The sequence below is a fragment of the Barbus barbus genome (assembly GCF_936440315.1).
Source record: "Barbus barbus genome assembly, chromosome: 1".
Classification (NCBI taxonomy): domain Eukaryota; kingdom Metazoa; phylum Chordata; class Actinopteri; order Cypriniformes; family Cyprinidae; genus Barbus; species Barbus barbus.
The window spans coordinates 6,949,838-6,970,244 of NC_136729.1; the positions used below are offsets into that span (position 1 = coordinate 6,949,838).

At 33.1% G+C, this 20,407-nt stretch overlaps 1 protein-coding gene across 1 annotated transcript; it reads left to right on the forward strand.

The window, feature by feature from the left end:
- The first annotated feature begins 748 nt into the window (after positions 1 to 748).
- LOC306864249 (fumarylacetoacetase-like) lies at positions 749 to 19,173 on the forward strand. The gene is made up of 14 exons (XM_079408129.1): positions 749 to 903; positions 1,296 to 1,406; positions 1,485 to 1,606; positions 2,114 to 2,163; positions 4,958 to 5,048; positions 6,044 to 6,141; positions 7,385 to 7,437; positions 8,436 to 8,535; positions 11,207 to 11,337; positions 13,995 to 14,070; positions 14,170 to 14,216; positions 14,943 to 15,044; positions 18,411 to 18,528; positions 18,619 to 19,173. Exons 1-14 carry the CDS (start codon positions 823 to 825, stop codon positions 18,693 to 18,695), a joined length of 1,257 nt encoding a protein of 418 aa, XP_079264255.1. The 5' UTR covers positions 749 to 822; the 3' UTR covers positions 18,696 to 19,173.
- Positions 19,174 to 20,407: the final 1,234 nt, after the last annotated feature.

The window sequence follows — 20,407 nt, forward strand, 5'->3', positions numbered from 1 at the left end:
TGATCTTTTACATAACCCTGACTTATATTTATGAGCCATGAAATCTTAAAGTAATGTCAGAGGATATTAGAAATGAAAGAAGAAGAAAAAAAGTAATATTTTATACAATGTAGTCTATCAAAATAGTCTGTGTTCTGGAAACGTTAGCTAATTTATAGTTACAAAAAATAAAATGTTAAGACAAAATTGTTATTAGATTATAACAACGACAAAATAATACTAAAAGGAGTGTTCAAGGGGAGCCTTTCCACATGAAAATATACTACACTGTAATAAAAAAAAAGTTGAGCCAGCTTAAAATTTTAAGGCAACCAGCTTCAGCAGATTTTTGAGTTTTCTCAACTTGTTTTAAGTTTATACAACAAAAAGTTGAGAATCTTCTACAAAAGATAAGTTGAGAGAACTCAAAAATCTGCTGAAGCTGGGTTGCCTTAATTTTTTTTGCTTTTGCATCTGAACTGTTGTGTGTGGAAAATATGATTATTCAGTTTTGTCCATCAAAAAACTCTCGTTAGACAATGTTTTTATTAGGTTGTCACAAAAAAAAAAAAAAAAAAAAAAAAACCTTTACAACGTTGGTTGCACAAAACGTTCCCAGAACATTAGGAATTAGTTAAAGTAATGGGACCCATAGGGTATTGTTCTGTGGATGGTGCTTTCTCTGCTGAGTCACGTTGAATAGACGAAGTGTACTTGACATAGGGAGGATAGAAGGAGGCGTCTCTGATTGGCTCGCCGCTTCGACACGTCAACATCTGGAAGAGGTTACTCGCGCTGCTGTTTACTCTGAGAAGTAGTTCAGAGTACGACTGCAACTTCAAAATGTCTTTCGTAAAAGTGGAGGAGAAAAGTGACTTTTCTTATCACAACTTGCCTTATGGAGTCTTCTCCACGCCGGATAATGTGAGTACACGGTTTATTCACTCCTGGAAGTATGTTTGTCTGAACTGAATGACTGAAGTATTATGTAATAAGAGCGTGTTTAGCTTTATAAAATGACTAAATGGTGTTACTCAGAATAGTATTACTTCCTCTGCAATACTGTGTGGACACGAGGTTTCAAAGGTCAGAATGCACATGGAAAATCTGCAGAATCTAAAGTAAACTCTTTTATTGACAACCAAATTTTATTAGCATGCGTTTATAACACTGACAAAGCATATAGTATTTAAAGTAGTAAATATATAGATAATCAAGCTGGAGAACATGATCTGTCATAAAAGCAAAGGAAATCCAAAGACATTCTGAAATCCATGCAAAATTTTCAACTTATATGACATGTTTGGATATAACAGCCCAGGCATAGAATCGGCGTTGCCATTGGAGACCAGATTTTGGACCTCAGTGTTATCAAACATCTTTTCAGTGGACCAGCTCTTGGGCATCATCAGGATGTTTTTGAACAGGTGAGCTCCATATAGTTTTGTATTAAACAACATCATGGATTCTTTTGCATCCTTATGCTGTTTTTTTCTTCATCAAAGCCCACACTCAATGCTTTTATGGCTCTGGATTATGATGCTTGGAGGGAAGCGAGAAAGTGCCTCCAGATGCTTCTGGCTGCAAACGAGTCCACGCTGCGTGATGATGTCGGTTTAAGAAGCCGGTAAATATCCCTCATATAATATGGATATTTCATTTGGTTAGTGTGCTTATTACTGCATATGTATATAAGTATGTGCTGTATACTGTCTATATGTAGAATAGTACATATATAACATTTTAAATGGTAGTATGCAACTGCATTTATAATTTTTCATTTATAAATATTTATTTTTATTATTATTTATCAATACTAAAATAATTAATACAGTAATAATAGTATTATTATTTATTATTTTATATAATTAGTACATTAAATTCTCGATTTATAATAGAAAGCTGAAGGAACGTTTAATGACGAAATAATAATAATAATAATTTTATTTAATTAATAGTATTATGTAAATATTTTATATGTGTGCGTGTGTGTGTATATATATATATATATATATATATATATATATATATATATATATATTTTATTTATTTTTTTTTTTACCAGAAAGCTGAAAAAAAAAAAAAATTATTTATTAAAATCAGGAAGCTTGTGTGTGTGATTTGTAATCTCCAGGGCATTTGTTCAGCAGAGTTCTGCCGTGATGCATCTCCCAGCTGAGATTGGTGAGTGTGAAAGTCAAATAAATGGCCTCAAACTCCATATTTCCAAATCATAGGACCATATTTCATATAAAACTCATGTTTCAACTCTTTTCCTAAATATAGATTTAAAGTCAACAGTTCCATTTGCAACAGTTTAACTTCCATTATCTAATATATTTCAGAATTAAACAGTAAATTAATCTAGAAAACATGTACAGTGGGACTTTATTATTATTTTATCCATAAGGAATTGATTGGATCATGAAAAGTGGTGTTATACAGCAGAATTAAGACTGGCGGTGAAGAGGGATTACTCTTACTGATGTCTGCCTAATGCAAAGTTGAGGCCGAGTAGGTTATTACATTTTGATGAAAGATTATAAAGACAAACATTTTTCATTGAAAAAACATGCACTGGTCAATAATACATACATCAACACTTTGAAGTTGTCTTTAAAGCAGTCAATGCTGTCTGAATTTGACTAGTGTCTTTAAAATGGTCCTGTAGAGACAGAAGTCATGATTCTGTTTCATAATGACCACTAGAGTGCACTGTTCACTAACTATCGCTGTCAGAGCCATTCAGAAACCCTCTCATGCCATGAAAGATTACAGCCTTCACTTTGTTCTGCATTTCTATGTTTTTTCACTACAGCCCCTTTTCTCTCATAGGGTAGCACTGATTTAAAAAAAAAGACACACACACATTTCTATACTGCATAGACAGCCAGCTTGTCTTAAAACCTCATCTTGTTAGCAGTGAATTACCTCACTAACTTATGCAGTTACTTTAGGATTTATTTTTATTTATAAATACTTCAATACTTATTCATATTTTATAATTATTTGTGATAATCAGAATTCTAATAATTATTGTTTATTTTTAATTTAAATACTGAATTCTTGATCGGTCTTTCTTGCTCTTGAGCATGAAAAATGGTGCTATATAGCACTAACAGTAGTTCTTGGCTCGTAATCATAGGGGAACCACTTTTGGTGCTATATAGCACCATATCTTTAAAGGTGCTATACAGCACCTTTGTCAAATGGTGCTATGTAGAACCATAAGAGGTGCCATATTGCATTGTATTTCTTCAACAAAAATGGTGCTAAACAGCACCAACAAGTTCAAGTTTATTTGTATAGCGCTTTTTACGATACAAATCGTTGCAAAGCAGCTCTACAGGAAATTAAGTTTCCACAATATATTTATGCAAAATTGGATATTTTTTTATGTTGTCTGAGCGTTGGCATCCTCTGAGGTCCTCTGAGGGGTTGGCATCATCTTTTCTCAGGTGTTCGGTCATCTCAGATCATTTAAGAGTTGGATCCAGACTGAAGCGTTTGTAATGGGATGTTAATCCCGTGGCAGAAACAGAGAAACAAATAAGGGAAGGGGGGTGGGGTTCGGTGCTTTGCTCAAGGGTCTCACCTCAGTCGTGGTATTGAGGGAGGAGAGAGTGTTGGTTATTCACTCCCCCCACCTACAATCCCTGACGGACCTGAGACTCGAACCCACGACCTTCAGGTTACAAGTCCAACTCTCTAACCATTAGGCCACGACTGCCCACACACTCAAACACAAATAGAGACATAATTAGCGTAGCTGCTGTTCCATCTAAGCAAAAATTATTTGTTCAACCCAAGTTAAAGAATAATAATAATGTACATTTGATCAGATATAACTGCAGTACAAGATTATAACTTGTGATTCTTGAAGGAATGTTTCTGCTCTAAACAATTTTGAGGATGTGGAAAATCTGGAAACTTTTGTGAAAGGTGGTTTTCATAGTGTCTTGATGAAGGAGTTACAGGGATAGTGCATCCCAAAATTCAAATTTATACCTACACTACCAGACAAAAGTTTGGAATAATTAATGATGAATTGAATACATTTTTTTTTCCTATTTTTGAAAGAAGACTTTTATGCTCACCAAGGCTGCATTTATTTGATAAAAAACTAAAATCAGTAGTATTGTAAAATATTATTACAATTTAAAATAACTGTTTTCTATTTGAGGATATTTAAAAATGTAATTTATTTCTGTGATTTATTGCTGCGCAGTTATTATCATTATTATTGATGCTAAATGATTTATAACGTTTCTGATGATTTTTTTGCGATATTTAAATAGAAAACAGTTATTTTAAATTGTAATGATATTTCACAGTATTACTGTTTTTACTGTAATTGTAATCAAATAAATGCAGCCTTTATGAGCAGAAGAGACTTATTTCAAAAACATAAGCAATGGTAATTATTCCAAACTTTTGACTAGTAGTGTATATATTGATTTTTTAATAAATAATTTACTTTTTTTATTTTGTCTGGCATTCCAACACTGTATTATGTTCTTTTTCCATGAAACAAAAGTAATAATCGTCCTCTCTTCCAGACCTCTTAAATCACTTTTAGAAACGGATTTTGCATAATTTATACCAAATGTCATTTGATATCAGCTGTCACATGACCAATTAAAAACTGAAAATTAGGATTGAGATTTGAGATTTTGAGTGGAGGTGACGGTTATCAGTGAGTAACTAAAATAAATGGAAGTTTCTGTCATAAATGTATAATTCATTTTCTCACACAAAGCGAGAGGATTAGTTATTGATGACTGAACTTTCATTTGTGGTTGAGATGTTTCTTTAATGTTGTGCACCAGAAACAGAACTGAATAAACCTGAGCAGAAGTCTGACACAGAGGGTTAAGGCAAATTGTGATTTTTCACTCGTGTCACTACAAGTGTTTACTCCTCATTAACCCCCCTGTTTTTTCCCCATCATCTTTTATTCTCCCTTCTCTTGTAACAGGCGACTACACAGACTTTTACTCATCGAGAGATCATGCCACCAACGTTGGAATAATGTTCCGTGGAAAAGAAAATGCCTTGATGCCCAACTGGTACGTGACAGCCTATTAATATTCCTCACCCTCTTAAATACTAATATCCGAAGCAAGCGTGCAGCCAAATCACACCATCACCGGCTCCTGCTGACTTCATATTTCACTTATCTTGTGAGTTACTAATCACATACGTACGAGTTTTAAAGACCCAGCAAAGTTCCTGTAAGTTATTCCCATAAACACTCGCTTTATTCTTTCCCAGCGTATGCCTGTCAGGCTAAATAATGCACCTGCGCATTTTTCAGCTCGCTGTGAAAAACGTCTTTTAGCAATAACTCTTCCCTCCGAAACAGAACTGTATTTCTTGTCACATTTTCACTTACAAGGCCCAGAGAGGGAGTCATTCGCTCGGAGACAGAGCTAGGACTCGTGTGGAAATAAAGAGGGAAGTTTTCTGAAATTTAATTTCGGCAGCTCGCCTACCTGAAGTTCCCCTCGGCTCAGTCAATCTGTCAGCGGACCGTTCCAAACATGTACCACTTCTTCAAGAATGAATGAGAATTAGTCTGGAGGAAAATCTATTGTTGATTTACATGGGGCTTGAAGAATTTGGGAGAATTTTTGCTCTTTTCTATACAAAGAATTTCAACTGAACTGAAAGAGTTCATTACACACTCATATATTATGTAAACAAAAACTTTTATTTTGGATGCGATTAATCGCGATTAATAATCGTTTGATAGCACTATGTATTATGTATGACAATAAATATAGCGAAATCTTACAACATTTCAATGTTTTTCCATTTAAGCCATTATTGTTTTCTACTGTTCTTCTTAAGATCTTCTTTTATATTCTGGAGAACAAAGAAAGTCATGCAGGTTTGGATTGGGACAACATGAGGAGGCATAAATGATGACAGAAATGCAATTTTTGGATCTCTTAAAGGATGCAAAATTCACCCAAAAGATAAAAAGACCCCCATCTAAAGCACTGCTAGAAAGTTATGATGTGTTGTGATAAAGGGAATGATATATTATCCTGTCCTGTAGGCTGCAACTGCCAGTGGGGTATCATGGGAGAGCTTCATCTGTGGTCGTCTCTGGAACACCAATCAGAAGACCTCGAGGACAGATGAGACCAGACGCAGGTAAACTAAAGATGGTGGATAAACCACAGACTCATCAACACAAGAAGTTCTTCTGCTGTAAATTTAGAATTTATTAAACTAAAAATAAACTCTATTGTTTCTGTTTGATTGTGTTTAAAGGAATAGTTCACCCAAAAATGAAAATTTGTTAAAAATGTACTCACCATCATGCCATCCAAGGTGTAGATGAGTTTGTTTCTTCATCAGATTTGGAGAAATGTAGCATTATGACACTTGCTCATCAATGGATCCTCTGCAGTGAATGGGTGCCGTCAGAACGAGAGTCCAAACAACTGATAAATACATCACAATAATCCACACCAGTCCGTCAGTTAACATCTTGTGAAGTGAAGACGGCTACATGTCTTTAACTTCAAACTGATGTTTTAAGCTAAAATAGTCCCCTATCCAAAACCGTGCTTTCGCAAGATTCCAACTAACAGTGTAAATAACTCAACATGCATGAAGTATTACAAACAAGCAGCTTTTTGCTTTACAAGATGTGAATTAATGGTCTGGAGTGGTGTGGATTACTTGTGGATTACTGTGATGTTTTTATCAACCGTTTGGACTCTAATGTAATGTAATAAATTACATTAGCAGTGATGATACAAAATGTATTCAAATCCAGTGAAGAAACAAACTCATTTGCATCTTGGATGGACTGAGGTTGGGTTAATTTTCAGCAATTTTTTTAATGTGAACCATTCCTTTAATTGACAACAAAATGTTCATAATTCAAAAAATGTATATGAATTCTTTTGGAAGTATAAATATGTTTATATAGTGTATATATTTATTTAAATGTATGTATTTTGAAGTTTATTTTAGCAGTGCACATTTAAGTGCACATTGCAGTGTTCTCTGTGTGAATAACGTGTTGTGCATATGGCACAGTCAGCACATTAACAAAAAAAAAACACAATATGTGCATTTGCTTATTTTGCAGCATAGACATCATAGCAGTGACAGGCTGATTAATGGCATCATGTTTCATGAAAAACCTCCATGTGGCATGAAATGATGGGGCTGTTATGATATTTTCCCGTATGTTAAATGATTGCTTTCACTGGTCAGCAAACCCGCGCCGTTCATTATTACAGCCTCACTTGAGAACTGATCTGACACGTTTAAGTGGGAACTGTAAATATTATGCAAATTCAGCCTCTAATGAATTTTGCTGCGAAATCCATCATAACAGCTGTAAATCTGTGTTTGTTTCATAACTATATTTCTCTTTCAGCTCAACCGCCCATCTTTGGACCTAGCAAGCAGCTGGATATAGAGTTAGAGATGGTGAGTTAATGTGTTATATGATATAGTTCATTAGTTTATTAGTTGAGCATTTAGTTGTTCCTGATTCAGTCCTGTGCAGCAATGATGTAAGGAAATAAAGACTTATAGATCTCAATCCTTCCCCATTGTTCCCATAAACAAGGTACATATCTCAGAAGAATGTCTTTACAAGAAATGTACTTTCAGTGTAAATGTTTCCAAAATTGCATTCAATTTGTCACTTTCTGCTAGCATGTAATGCTGTATTATGCTGTTGCCATTTCTATGATCAAGGTTACAGCTAAGCGCTAAATCGCAATATCTCAAATCTCTTTTGCAGCTGAATTTATATATATATATATATATATATATATATATATAGGTATATAGTGTGTGTGTGTGTGTGTGTGTATACTGTATATATATATATCAAGCCAAATAGCCTTTTTAGTGAATGCTGAAATTCAAAATTATTTATTAAACACTTAATGTAATTCAAGTAATTTTGTAAAATCAGTAAAACTCCAGTTAAAGTAGATTTGTTCACTAAATATTTAACAATTATTTGCTAAATATTTAATAATATTAATAAATATGCAACCATAAAACAATAAAAAATTATGCTTTTGAATGCATCAAGTCAGCTTTGTTGTTTTTACCATCACTTTATCCTCCATGCATGAATATCATATACAGTTGATTTGAAATAACCAAAATGTATTAATGTAATTTATTTGTCACTTTCTCACTGCAACTGTAAAAGCAACCAGAAAAACCATTTAGGCTTAATGTAATGAAATTATGAGTGGTGCAATGCTCTCTGTTATTTACTCATGCATTTATGTGCTACTTGGATAACAATGTTGTTAGGCAAGGTGCCACAGAGATTAAATAATATTTGCACTAGCATTCTGTTTGCTTATGCAGATACTTGTCTCAAAATATGGTGTAATATTCTAAACATATAAATTAGGATGATATACTGTTAATAAATATTCAATATGATATTTGTTTTTCAGGCGTTCTTTGTGGGAAAAGGGAACAAACTTGGAGAGCCCATCCCAGTGGAGAAGGCTCAAGAGCACATCTTTGGCATGGTGCTTATGAACGACTGGAGTGGTGAGAGCTAACTTTGGCAATGCATGTTCTTCAAAATCAACTTCTAAGATGTTATATTAGCTTATATAAACTATATATTGCAACACAAGTGTGAAAAATAGCAAACGAGATTTGAGAGGGGAAGAAGAATGGGTTGAATTCCATACAATCGAATTATCATGGATCTATACTGGTATGAAGGACTTTTGTAAAGAAGTTCATATGTCATTAAACCATATGAAGTATTTTACATTTCAAATACACTGCATTTAACACCACCCATCTTGCTACAAAAACAGCAAAACATTAATATAAATCTCAGTTTACAAATCGTGCCACAACTCGGCTTCACTTGAGAGAATTTTAATCATATCTTGCAAGGTTTCTTCAACTGTTCAGAGAAGCCTGGTGCTGTGAGTCTGACGTGGCGTGATTTAGCAATGTTTCCCGGTCTGGCAAGTGTGCCATTTCTGAGCAACAGCCACTGTTAATTCTTTTTATTATTCGTCTGTCTCTTCTTAAACCTTCGTCTCCTTCTTGAGTACACTAAACACATTGCATTTTTATGAGCTGTTGAGCAGACTCGGGAAATGAGAAACACTTTTAGGGCCAGGAGGCAGAGGGTGACGCTTGGTGAAGTGTGCATGCCAAACTACGTCCATTTACACAGCATCTGCTTAGCTGTAGCTCAGTTTCTTTTGGCAGAATGCTGTGTTTTTGTAGCAGAGCGAGTAAAACACAAGTATTTTGACTTGTAATAGTTTGTGCCAATCAAAAAATTTAGTCTGTGCAGTGAAATCTTGGCTGATATCAGTAAGAAAACATAAAAATTGTTTCATCAGAATTGTTGCAAATTAGATCATTTACTTATGTACTTATGTTTTTTTTTACATAAATGCATGGGCATTATTTTGTACACGCAGTGCTGTATTGCTGTGCTTTGCTGCAAAACTTGTAAAAATGTAAAGAAATATTACATAATATATTAAAAACTTCATTCAATGCAAAAATGCATTAATAAGTTCTAATTAAATTTTTTATTTGTCACTTAAAATCATTATTTGAAATGTAAAAATGCACCACTTTGCGCAATATCTGTTTATTTACTTTTTTAGTTTTTATGTATTTTATATTTGCCATTATTTTGCATTTGCATTGCTGTCTTGCAAAACTTAGCGAACTACAGATAAATTGATAGAAATATTATATAATATATTCAACATTTTTCATCACTTGTTTAATACTAAAATGCATCACTAAGCAATTTATATACTGTATGTACTATTTTGCCCAATATTTTTGTGTATTTATTTGCTTATGTATTTTATATTTGCCATTATTTTGGACTTGCATTTGTGTTTTTATTTCAATGACAAACTGTCTCATGAATGCTTATGGCTTTTTTAAATTGCACTTCCTTCCAGATTTTACTTTAAATTCAGTGTTTTCTTCCTTGCATTTCTTTAGAAAACCTCTCTTTCTCCTTCCTCACCAGAAGCGAGTCCCATTTGAAACACATTCCTCAGAAATGCTTCGTGTCTTCTAGCGAGAGTCTGTCAGAATTATGCAGAGGGTAGATACCTGTATGTTCCGCAGCTCCAGAATATCTTGTGCTGTTTGGAGCAGATTCTAGAAACTGTCTGCATTCATGCAGAGAGATGACGTCTTGATGATGTGTATTGGCATCTCTTTGGCATCTGTTCTGTGTAATGCTGCGAGAAATACTCGAATGCATCAGTCTGGATGAGATTTCTATAAATATGAATGGATTTAAAACACAATGAATAAATAAAGACATGAGACGGCTAAAGAATATCAATGCATTGAGGCTGCAGACTTTCTGAAAGCTTGCGGTTTCAAATTCAATAATCTTGCTTTAATGTGACCGGATTTATTTGTCTGGACAAAAGCTTTATTGGGCTTATTTTGCCAGTGCATTTTAGTTTGGGAAATTGAATTATACTGCACTGTAATGTATTACGGTGAAGTGTGGGAATTTACACTGCACCAAATTATTCCTTAAATCAATTCTTGCACTGTTGCAAAACTAAGTGAATTACATGGTCAGTATTGTAAGGGGTCATGCACATTTCCACCGCACAGACTGATCCTAAATGTTCAAAGATACCTTCTTTTGTCAAAATCTAAGGTAGCAGTGCATGTGTGATATAACAAAGTGAGAGAACTGTTATATGAAATAGTAAAAATACAATAAATTTATTACCAAAATGCACTGTTAAAACTACTTTTTTAAAATGTATTATTTGGCCAATATCTGTGTGTGTTATATGTTTATGCTTGTTGAAGTATTTGAATATTGTGTTGTTAAAGTTAAGTTCTATCTATGTAGACATCAAGGCCGCACACTAGGATTTGGAACACAGCCCGTTTGTGCCTGGTGCAATGAATAACTGCACATTTAATTTGAAGAAACTAATTATATTTAGTTAAAGAAGATGAAGCAGCACAGGTAATGATCCATCCTGTCCCAGATTCAGGCAAGCTGCAGAAGAGATAAAGTTTAAAGAGAGTTTAAATGCATCAAGTTGTTCAGGACTCATGCATTTAAATTGTTTTCAGCAAATGTTTTAAAGAAAGTTTTGTAGAAAGTTTGTGCCCCTGCATAACGCACTGCCACAATGCCAGTGCATGACTTATTATACATTGTCTTTTTTTCTCTTTTATGTTGCAGCTCGTGATATCCAGGCTTGGGAGTATGTTCCATTAGGTCCGTTCCTGGGCAAGAATTTTGGGACCACTATCTCTCCCTGGGTCGTCCCAATGGAAGCACTGATGCCCTTTGTTGAGCCCAATCCGCTCCAGGTAAATTGGGTCGAATCTGAAGTGTAAGAGTGTGAATATTTTGGGAATGGGATGACACTATAAATTCTCAGTCATTTGTTACTGCATTCCTCAAAATGAGTTAAAAATAACTGCATGCACAGCACATTTCCAGCTGCTTTTTTCTGTGTATCGGTGTATTTTCTAGTTTCCTGTTTATTTTAAGATCATACTCTAGCACTGCATTACAGTATTTGATTCCTTTCAACCTCTATATGCTGTTTGAGAAGACTTCATTTCTCAGGTTTTGGCCTTTTGAACTTTATATATTTGGTGGGACTTTCACTTATTTTAAGATCATTCTCTAGCATTTCACAGGGACAGATTATGGTAGATTATAGAAAAACTGAATGCTTATTAATATTAGTATTAATTCTCAGCTCATTGGGACTCTGCAATATTAGAGCATCTCTAATTTGACATAAACTACAGTTTGGGGTCAGTGTTTTTTTTTTTTAAATAATACTTTTATTTTATAAAGGTGCATTAAATTGATCAAAGTCTTTATTCTTATTTTTGATCAATTTAATGCACCTTTAGAAAATAAAAGTATTATTTAAAAAATGTTGTTACAAAAAAGTTATATTTCATATAAATGTTGTTTTTTGATCATTCTGTTGAGAGAATCCTGAGAAGAAAAAACAAACAAAAATATGAAGCAGCACAACTGCTTTCAATATTTTAATAATGTTAAATGTTTCTTGAGCAGCAAATCAGCATATTAGAATGATTTCTGAAGAATCATGTGACACTGAAGACTGGAGTAATGATGCTGAAAATTCAGCTTTGCGTCACAAGAATGTTCAAATAGAAAAGAGTTATTTGAAATTTTAATTTTTTCCAGTTTTACTGTGTTGTTGATCAAATAAAGGCAGCCTAAACATTTCATAAACATTAGAAAAAAATCTTGCCAACCCCAAACTTTTGAATGGAAGTGTGTAATATCAGCATAGTATCTCATGTTTTTCCAAAACCTGCTGTCTACTACACATGTAGGCATCATCCTTGTAAGTGAATGATTTGGATCTCTACACAGGCAGCAGCTCCATGTATCACACAAATAGCCTTTCTTCATGCTAAATGGATGGGTGCCTTTAGAAGGCAACATAATCATGCCTACCTTTGGTAGAAGATCTTTGGTGCCTTTAAAACGCTGCCTCCTTTGGCTTTGAGCAAAGTATCCGATTAGCACCTCAGGAGCGGCCATTGCAGACCCATTATCTTTAAAAATGATGGTCAGAGTGCGAATTTAGTCAACTTTACAGTCCCGTTACAGCTCTGTGGAACAGACTCTTCATCACAGACGGCAGAGTGCAGACTTTGCATATGAGCAGGAAATGAGACGTGCTAAAGGCCGTTCTTTGAGTTACTGCTTTCCTCTTTCTCTACAGCAGCCAGCCACTATGAGCGAATGAGGCACAAACACATCTTTATTCTCTTTTACGAATTCATTTGTTGGATCAATGATTTGTTGGATCTCAATTGGTGGTTTACTGGCCAAAAATGGGCCGCAGGACTGTTCTGATGCTTCAGTGCTAATGTAGTTTTTTTTTTTTTTAAAAGCAAATATATATCGACTGTAACACTTATTGTGCATTTAGCGCAAGAAAAATAGAATCTTACGTTTTAAAAATAATTGAAACTGTTTAAATCAGTGTTATTTTAGAGTCATTGAGATAATATTTTAGTTTTTTAGTAATTTTGGTCATTTTGTTTTGTGCTTTTGTCATTTTTAGTATTTTTGGTTTTTAAATTTGTTTTAAAAAATGTATTTTAGTACATTCAGTTAAACTTATTAAAATAAATATTGCCTTGGCAACAAGCTAAAATAAATATTTATTTTTAATATTTTATATTACATATATTAATATAGATTTTTGTTTTATTTCATTTTATTTCTGTTACTGTTTCATTTCAAGTCACAAAATGTTTTTAATGGTTTTAATTTTAGCTAACTGAAATAACCCTAGTTTAAATTCATTTACGTATTTCAATTCCATAACATAGCATTTTTCTTATTTCCATCACTTATTTTAGTATCACTGATATTTTTTAAATTATATTTCATTTGAATTTTTATTTTTTCACTTTTTTATAATTTTTTGTGCATTTTTGTTGTTATGTATATATATGTATAATGTACATATATATATATATGTGTGTGTGTGTGTGTGTGTGTGCATTTTTTAGTCTATGTAGTATTTATTTCTTTTTTAGAAAATGAGAAACTGAGCAATAAATGAAAACAAAACGTTGTCTTAGCAACTTGCTGAAATAAAATATTTTTAGTTTTAGTTAACTATAATAATCCTGATACTGAGCTGCAACAAATATATATATATAAAATATTAAATAACAAAATATTTTAAGAGCCATCAAAATAAAAATTGTGCATAAGTAAAACTAGTGTTATTTTTTATTTATGTATTTATTTATTTTGTTTTATTTTTTGTCAGATGCATGTCTACATTTGAATGGCTTTTTGACCTGGATAACTAGGACAACCATGGCCTCTTGATGCAAATATTGAGTTCAGGTGTGCCTTTCTGCACCTGAGAAGACTTTATTTTCAGGCTTTGGCTGAGATGCGTTCTTAATGTCTGGTGAGGTTTCCTAATGTTATTTTATTGTCATTTCAGGACCCTGCGCCTCTTCCATACTTGCACCACGATGAACCCTACACGTTCAACATCAACCTGTTCGTCGCTGTGAAAAGTGTGTGTCAGTTCTGTAACATCTGTCTGTCATTATGCATACGCTGCACGTTAAAGCGCTCAGTCTTGTTTTCTTCTTGTTTGTTTCTCATCTGTCCAGGTGAGGGGATGCGAGAGGCCGCCACCATTTGCAAGTCCAATTTTAAGGTAAGATATAGATTTGCATTTGTTTTGCATTGGCACACTGCTGTTTCACAAATAACTCATACTGACAACTTACTGTACCCATTTGAGTATACATGATTTTCCCTGGAAAAACTCCAGCATGAACCAGATATGGTTAAAATAAAAAAAGAAATATATGATTGCATAGAGGAATTGTATAAGGTAATGATAAACATACTCTACACAATTATGCAGAATTGCTGGCCAAAATATTGTAAACGTTTGGTCATACTGGGACAAGAAACAACAAAATACTGACAATTTGGGCCAAATAAAAATGTAAAAATATTTTGTGATTACCCTTTGAACCCAATAGATGTGATTTTATCCCCACTGGAATTGTTTTGTGCCGTTTTCTGTGCATAAATACACACTCTTGCTGTTTTTACGTGGACTGTTTGTCTCGTCGTAAATTTCCCTGTGCAAGTTTAGATTTGCAACCGCACACCATTACCTAATTTGCAAAATTCCATTAGTGAATCAGGCACTAAAATAGCACAGACTGTGCAGAGCAAATAAACAAAGCTATTCGTTCTTAGTGAAACTCCCCTCCGTCTCTGTGTTGGGCTCCTTGTGTTCTGGGAGAAACTCATTCCATTTCCAGGCTTTCTGTATCGTCACATGCAGAGAACGCCATTTCCTCGTTTAGTAAGAACGAGGCATGTGTAGTAACAGCAGGCATGTGTAATGTGTTGTGTCTCTTCTCAGTACATGTACTGGTCCATGAAACAGCAGCTGGCACACCACACAGTCAACGGCTGCAACGTCAGACCGGGAGACCTGCTGGCTTCAGGCACCATCAGCGGACCGGTGCGTGTGTGTGTGTGTGTGTGTGTGTGTGTGCGTGTGTGTGCGTGAGAGAGACAGAATGTTAAAGAAATAGTTCACTCAAAAAAGAAAAAACTGCCATCTCATGATTTAGAACAAGGCCTAACGAGTCAGATACGTTTTGGAACCTTAAAAAAATAATGCTTTTAATTTTTATTAATTTAAGTAAATATCATGGAATCCACATTTGTATTTTTATTGTAATTCAATGTTAATTTTAGTAAATAATATAAAAAATATAATCTGTATATATATATATATAAGTAATATTAATATAATATAGCAATATAACACATTTAACTGTAATTATTAATAATAGTTTATATAATATATATGTATTTACATGTTTCTGTTCTGTTGCTGTTTTTCACTTTTAAAGCACACATTAATACAACTATTGTTGCCCAAGGTGCTGAACAAACAAAGCAAAACAAATAAAGACCAAGAACATCCAAAGATAAATTCAAAGTAAACACTAAAAATTCAATGGCACCCCTCAATACCCAGTAGAATTCAAAGCCTGAGATAATAAATTAATTTTTAACCAAGTTTTAAATGTAAATATAGTTGGAGCTGCTCTAACATACAAGGGTAAAGAATTCCACAGTCTAGGTACAATTACCAAAAATGCCTGATCACCCCTAAGTTTTAATCTAGGCCTAGGAACAGTTAGAAGCAGCTGATCAGAGGACCTAAAGGATCAAGTAGGCGTGTGTCGTTTAAGAAGGTCTGCAAGGTAAGGAGGTGCCAAACCATTTAATGATTTAAAAACAAAAAGCTTGAATTCTATTTGGAAACGTACTGGCAGCCAATGAAGGGGAAAACAGAGCTGGTGTGATGTGCTCTTGTTTTCGAGTGCCTGTCAGCATCCTAGCTGCTGCATTTTGGACTGCCTGCAAATGCTTTCTGGCTAACTCCTCTATAAAGGGAATTACAATATTCAAGCCTCGAAAAAATAAAGGCATAGATGACTTCCTCAAGGTCTTTAAAAGAGAGAAATATCTTTACCTTAAAGCCAAAAGTCTCAAGTGGAAAAAGCAGGATTTAACGGCAGCATTAATTTGAATTTTTCTCTAAAAAGGGCTGTGATTGGCTGTGAAAACTACTTTCTCCAACGCTTTTGGAAAAAAGGGAAGTTTCGAAATCGGTCTAAAATTTGAACAAACTGTAGGATCTAAATTAGCTTTTTTAATAAGAGGCTGCACTATTGCATGTTTAAAATAGACAGGAACAGAGACAGCAACAATTTATTATTGCCATGACACTCGGACCAATGACACTAAAAGCGTGTTTAAAAATGCGAGTAGGGATAATATCTTGATGGCAAACTGTTGGCTTCAAATGTTCAACGATCTCTCCCAAGGTTTCAAAAGATACAGGCTCAAAAACGCTTACAACCGTGCTGTCCGACAATGGTATTACATTTATTAATAGTTGAAAATGAAGAACGAAGATGTTTAATGGTAGAAAGACTCTTGGAGGACCCTGAAGATGTGTTATATTTTGATGACAAAACACTTATAAGTAATTACAGACTGCCACACAACATATTACAGTTAGCACTGGAACTGCAACCAGCATAATAGAGACCAACAAAATTGTCACGGAGCATTACTGTGAATAATGTGAATAATGCCTTACGTTTTTTTTGCAAAAGGCGATTTTCAAAGTGAAGTAGCTTCTATTATTTTGTTTACCTCATCAGCTGTGTTGGTTGCTTGGTAACAGACCTGAGAGTGGATTTGAGCTTGATTGTGCCATTTAAGATTTCCTAACTAGAGATAATATACTATTTTGTAAGATAGGATAATAATCCCAAATCAATTTAAGATTTGCTTCTGTAATACGAATTTGCGAAAAATCCTAATTTAACATATCATATCTTAAGTTAAGACCTAAGATGAGAAACTTTCTGTAATACGCCCCCTGGACCACAAAACCAGTCTTAAGTCACTGGGGTATATTTGTTGCAAAAGCTAAAAACACATCGCATTTTTCTTTTATGCCAAAAATCATTAGGATAGTAAGTAAAGATCATGTTCCATGAAGATATTTAGTAAATTTCTTACTGTAAATATATCAAAACTTCATTTCTGATTAGTAATATGCATTGCTAAGAACTTAATTTGGACAACTTTAAAGGCGATTTTCTCAATATTTTAATTTTTTTAAATCGTCAGATTCCAGATTTTCAAAAAATTGGCACTTAAGACTGGTTTTGTTGTCCAGGGTCACATTTAAAAACTTCTGATAATTGGCTAGATAATCCTTAAAAATCTCATAAGAAATATATGAATATGTATATGTAATTTAGGTTAATGCATTGGAAGCCACTTTTAAATTTTTATATTTCAATCTGTTAAATTCAGTAAATAATATAATGAATAACTTTTAATTATTTATAATAAAAAAAAAAAAAGTAATTTGGTAAATACACTGGAAGTCACGTTTATTTGTTATTTCAATCTTTAAAATCTGTAAATAATATAATAATTAACTATTAAACTAATAAATATAACTAGAATTATTAAATATAAAAAATATTTAGGTAAATAAACTGGAAGACACATTTACATTTTGATATTTGAACCATTAATTCCAGTAAATAATATAATAATTAAGATTTCAACTTCATTCAATAAGATTAATCATAAAATCATAAAATACTGCAAATAATTCAGAAATGTTTGTCTTCTGTAAAAAACAATTAATTAACAAAATAGCATTTAATTTTATATTATCTGTTAAATTCTGTAAATTATATAATAATTAACTTTATTAAATTATAATTATTAATTATAAAAAGATAAATAGTTAATTTAGCTAAGTACACTGGAGCACACATTTATATTTTAATATTATTTTGATCTGTTAAATTCAGTAAATAATATAATAATTAACTTTAATTATTACATTTAACTATAATTAATAATATTTTTAAAAAGCGATTCAAGTAAATACACTGGAAGCTACATTTATTTTTCCTTTTTGTCAATCTGTTAAATTTTGTAAACAATATTATAATTATAATAAATTACATAATTAATATAATTATTATATTAATTATAAATAATTAATATAATATATTAATTATAAATAATTCAAATAATTATTGTAAATAAATGCACTAGAAGACATATTTACATTTATAATTTCAATCAGTTAAACTGACTAAATAATATTAATTACCATTATTCATTTTAACAATTATTACTTATAAAAAAATAGTAAAAATTAAGAGATTAAGAAATATGTCATATGTTTGTCATATTTACCTGAAAAAGCTAACTAACATTTCTCTGTACAGAGCTGTATTACATAGGACTGACTGTATTTGTGTGCATGAAGGACCCTCAGAGTTTCGGCTCTATGCTGGAGCTCTCATGGAGGGGATCCAAGACTATTGATCTCGGCGATGGAGAGACAAGGACCTTCCTGAAGGACGGGGACAAGGTCACTCTCTCAGGTGGGCTTCTGGAGTCTGTGTGTGCTTGTTTAATGTGTGTTGATGGAAATGTGATCTCTGTGATAAGGGTCATGGTCTTTCTCTGTGCAGGTTATTGTGAGGGCAGGGGTTACAGAGTGGGCTTCGGTCTGTGTGAGGGGAAGATCCTTCCTGCCCTGCTACAGTGACGCACATCTGTCTGTAAGCCAGACACAACAGCCATGAACAAATACAGTATTATTCAAGATCTAATATCCACAGCCTGTTTAAACCTGTTTAGAGGTCTTTTATAAATAACGTAAAATGCTTTTTACGTTCATAATCTGGTGCATTTCTGAGTGAAACAGGATATTCAATAAGAAATAATGTAGGGTGGGACTTGATTTTATCCATCTGGATTGATTGGATGGTGAAAATTGGTCATTAAATGTCATTAAATATGAAGGAAAATGTAAAAGAACGTGTTTCTTTAAATAACCTTTGTGATCTTAAGAAAATATGTAGGTAAAATAGTAATGCATCATTATGGGCCTCCATATGCTTGAAAACGGTCATTAATTTCTGCAATTGAACTAGTTTTTGCAGAAATTACACACTTGAATTGCTTTGTCATTCTGTTACTGAAAAATAATTCAATAAAGTTACTGATTGCTTTTAAACTGTTTTAAGTCATGCTTTTAAATTTTTTAATGTTTCATTTCATTATTTTATTTTATTATATATTTTTTATGTCCGTAAAATGTTTGGCCATTGCATGTTGCTGAGCTAATAATGCGATATGATAAAAATGCATACCACTGGGTAAAATAATACATTTCTAATTACTAATCATTTTTGCTTTTCAGTATTGATTGAATGAATATATTTATAAGAATTTCTCTCACTTCATCTTGGGTGGATGTATTTTCGTGTATATTATTTATACATTAATTGTGTAATTTGTATTTATTTTATTTGCATCTTCAACATTTTACCAGGTTTTATTCTGCACGTTACTTGTTCCATGGTACTACTTCGATTTTTTTATTATTATTATTATTATCATGGTGCTACCATGGTGTTTTTAAATACCTTTTTATTTAGTTGTATTAGTTTATTTATTATTTTTATTTTATTTATTTCACTGCAGTGCATTTGGGGATTGAGAGAGATGAAGAAAGCATTGCAAAGGTGATAAAACAGAGCCAAAAAGAAACTTGGAACTCTGTATGTAAGCAAAAAGATATTGTGTGTATAACATTATAATTGGGGATGTGATAAACAAGATGTTTATTGTTGTTGCTAGCAGCATCATATATGAAACTGCTGGATTGATGCAGCAGTTGAGTTGCAGTTCCAGTGCCTGACTGTCAAACAGGTAAAGTGCTCCCAGAGGGACAGGCCACTGCTTGAGCTCTTTGTCTGTGATGGTGGGTTTGTCTCACATCACCACATCATTAACAAGCCTTTCAAAGCTTTGAGTGAAGTGAATGATGCTGTAATGACTGACGGAGGACGTCCGGTTCAGACTGAACAGACCTGATTGTGTGTATCAATAAACTCAGGAAAAACATTCAATAGTAATTAGAGATGCTTGTTAAATTGAACATTCACTGTTTTTGCTGTTGCTTTTTCAGGTTAGTGCCTGAAGATGAATTTTGAGAGTTTTGATGGTAATGCCATTTTTGGACATGGTATCCGAAAAAGAGATTTTGTCATGGTACATGTTTTTTGGACCTGTATGTTTTTTAATTAAGTTATTTTATTTTATTTTACAGCATAATTGTTTTTGATGTGTACTTATGCCATTGCACTACTTTGTTTTTTATTTTATTTTATCTCACATGCACTATGGTGCTACCAAGTTTTTTGTTTGTTTGGACATGTACCATGAAAATAGAATGTTTTTATAGATATGCAC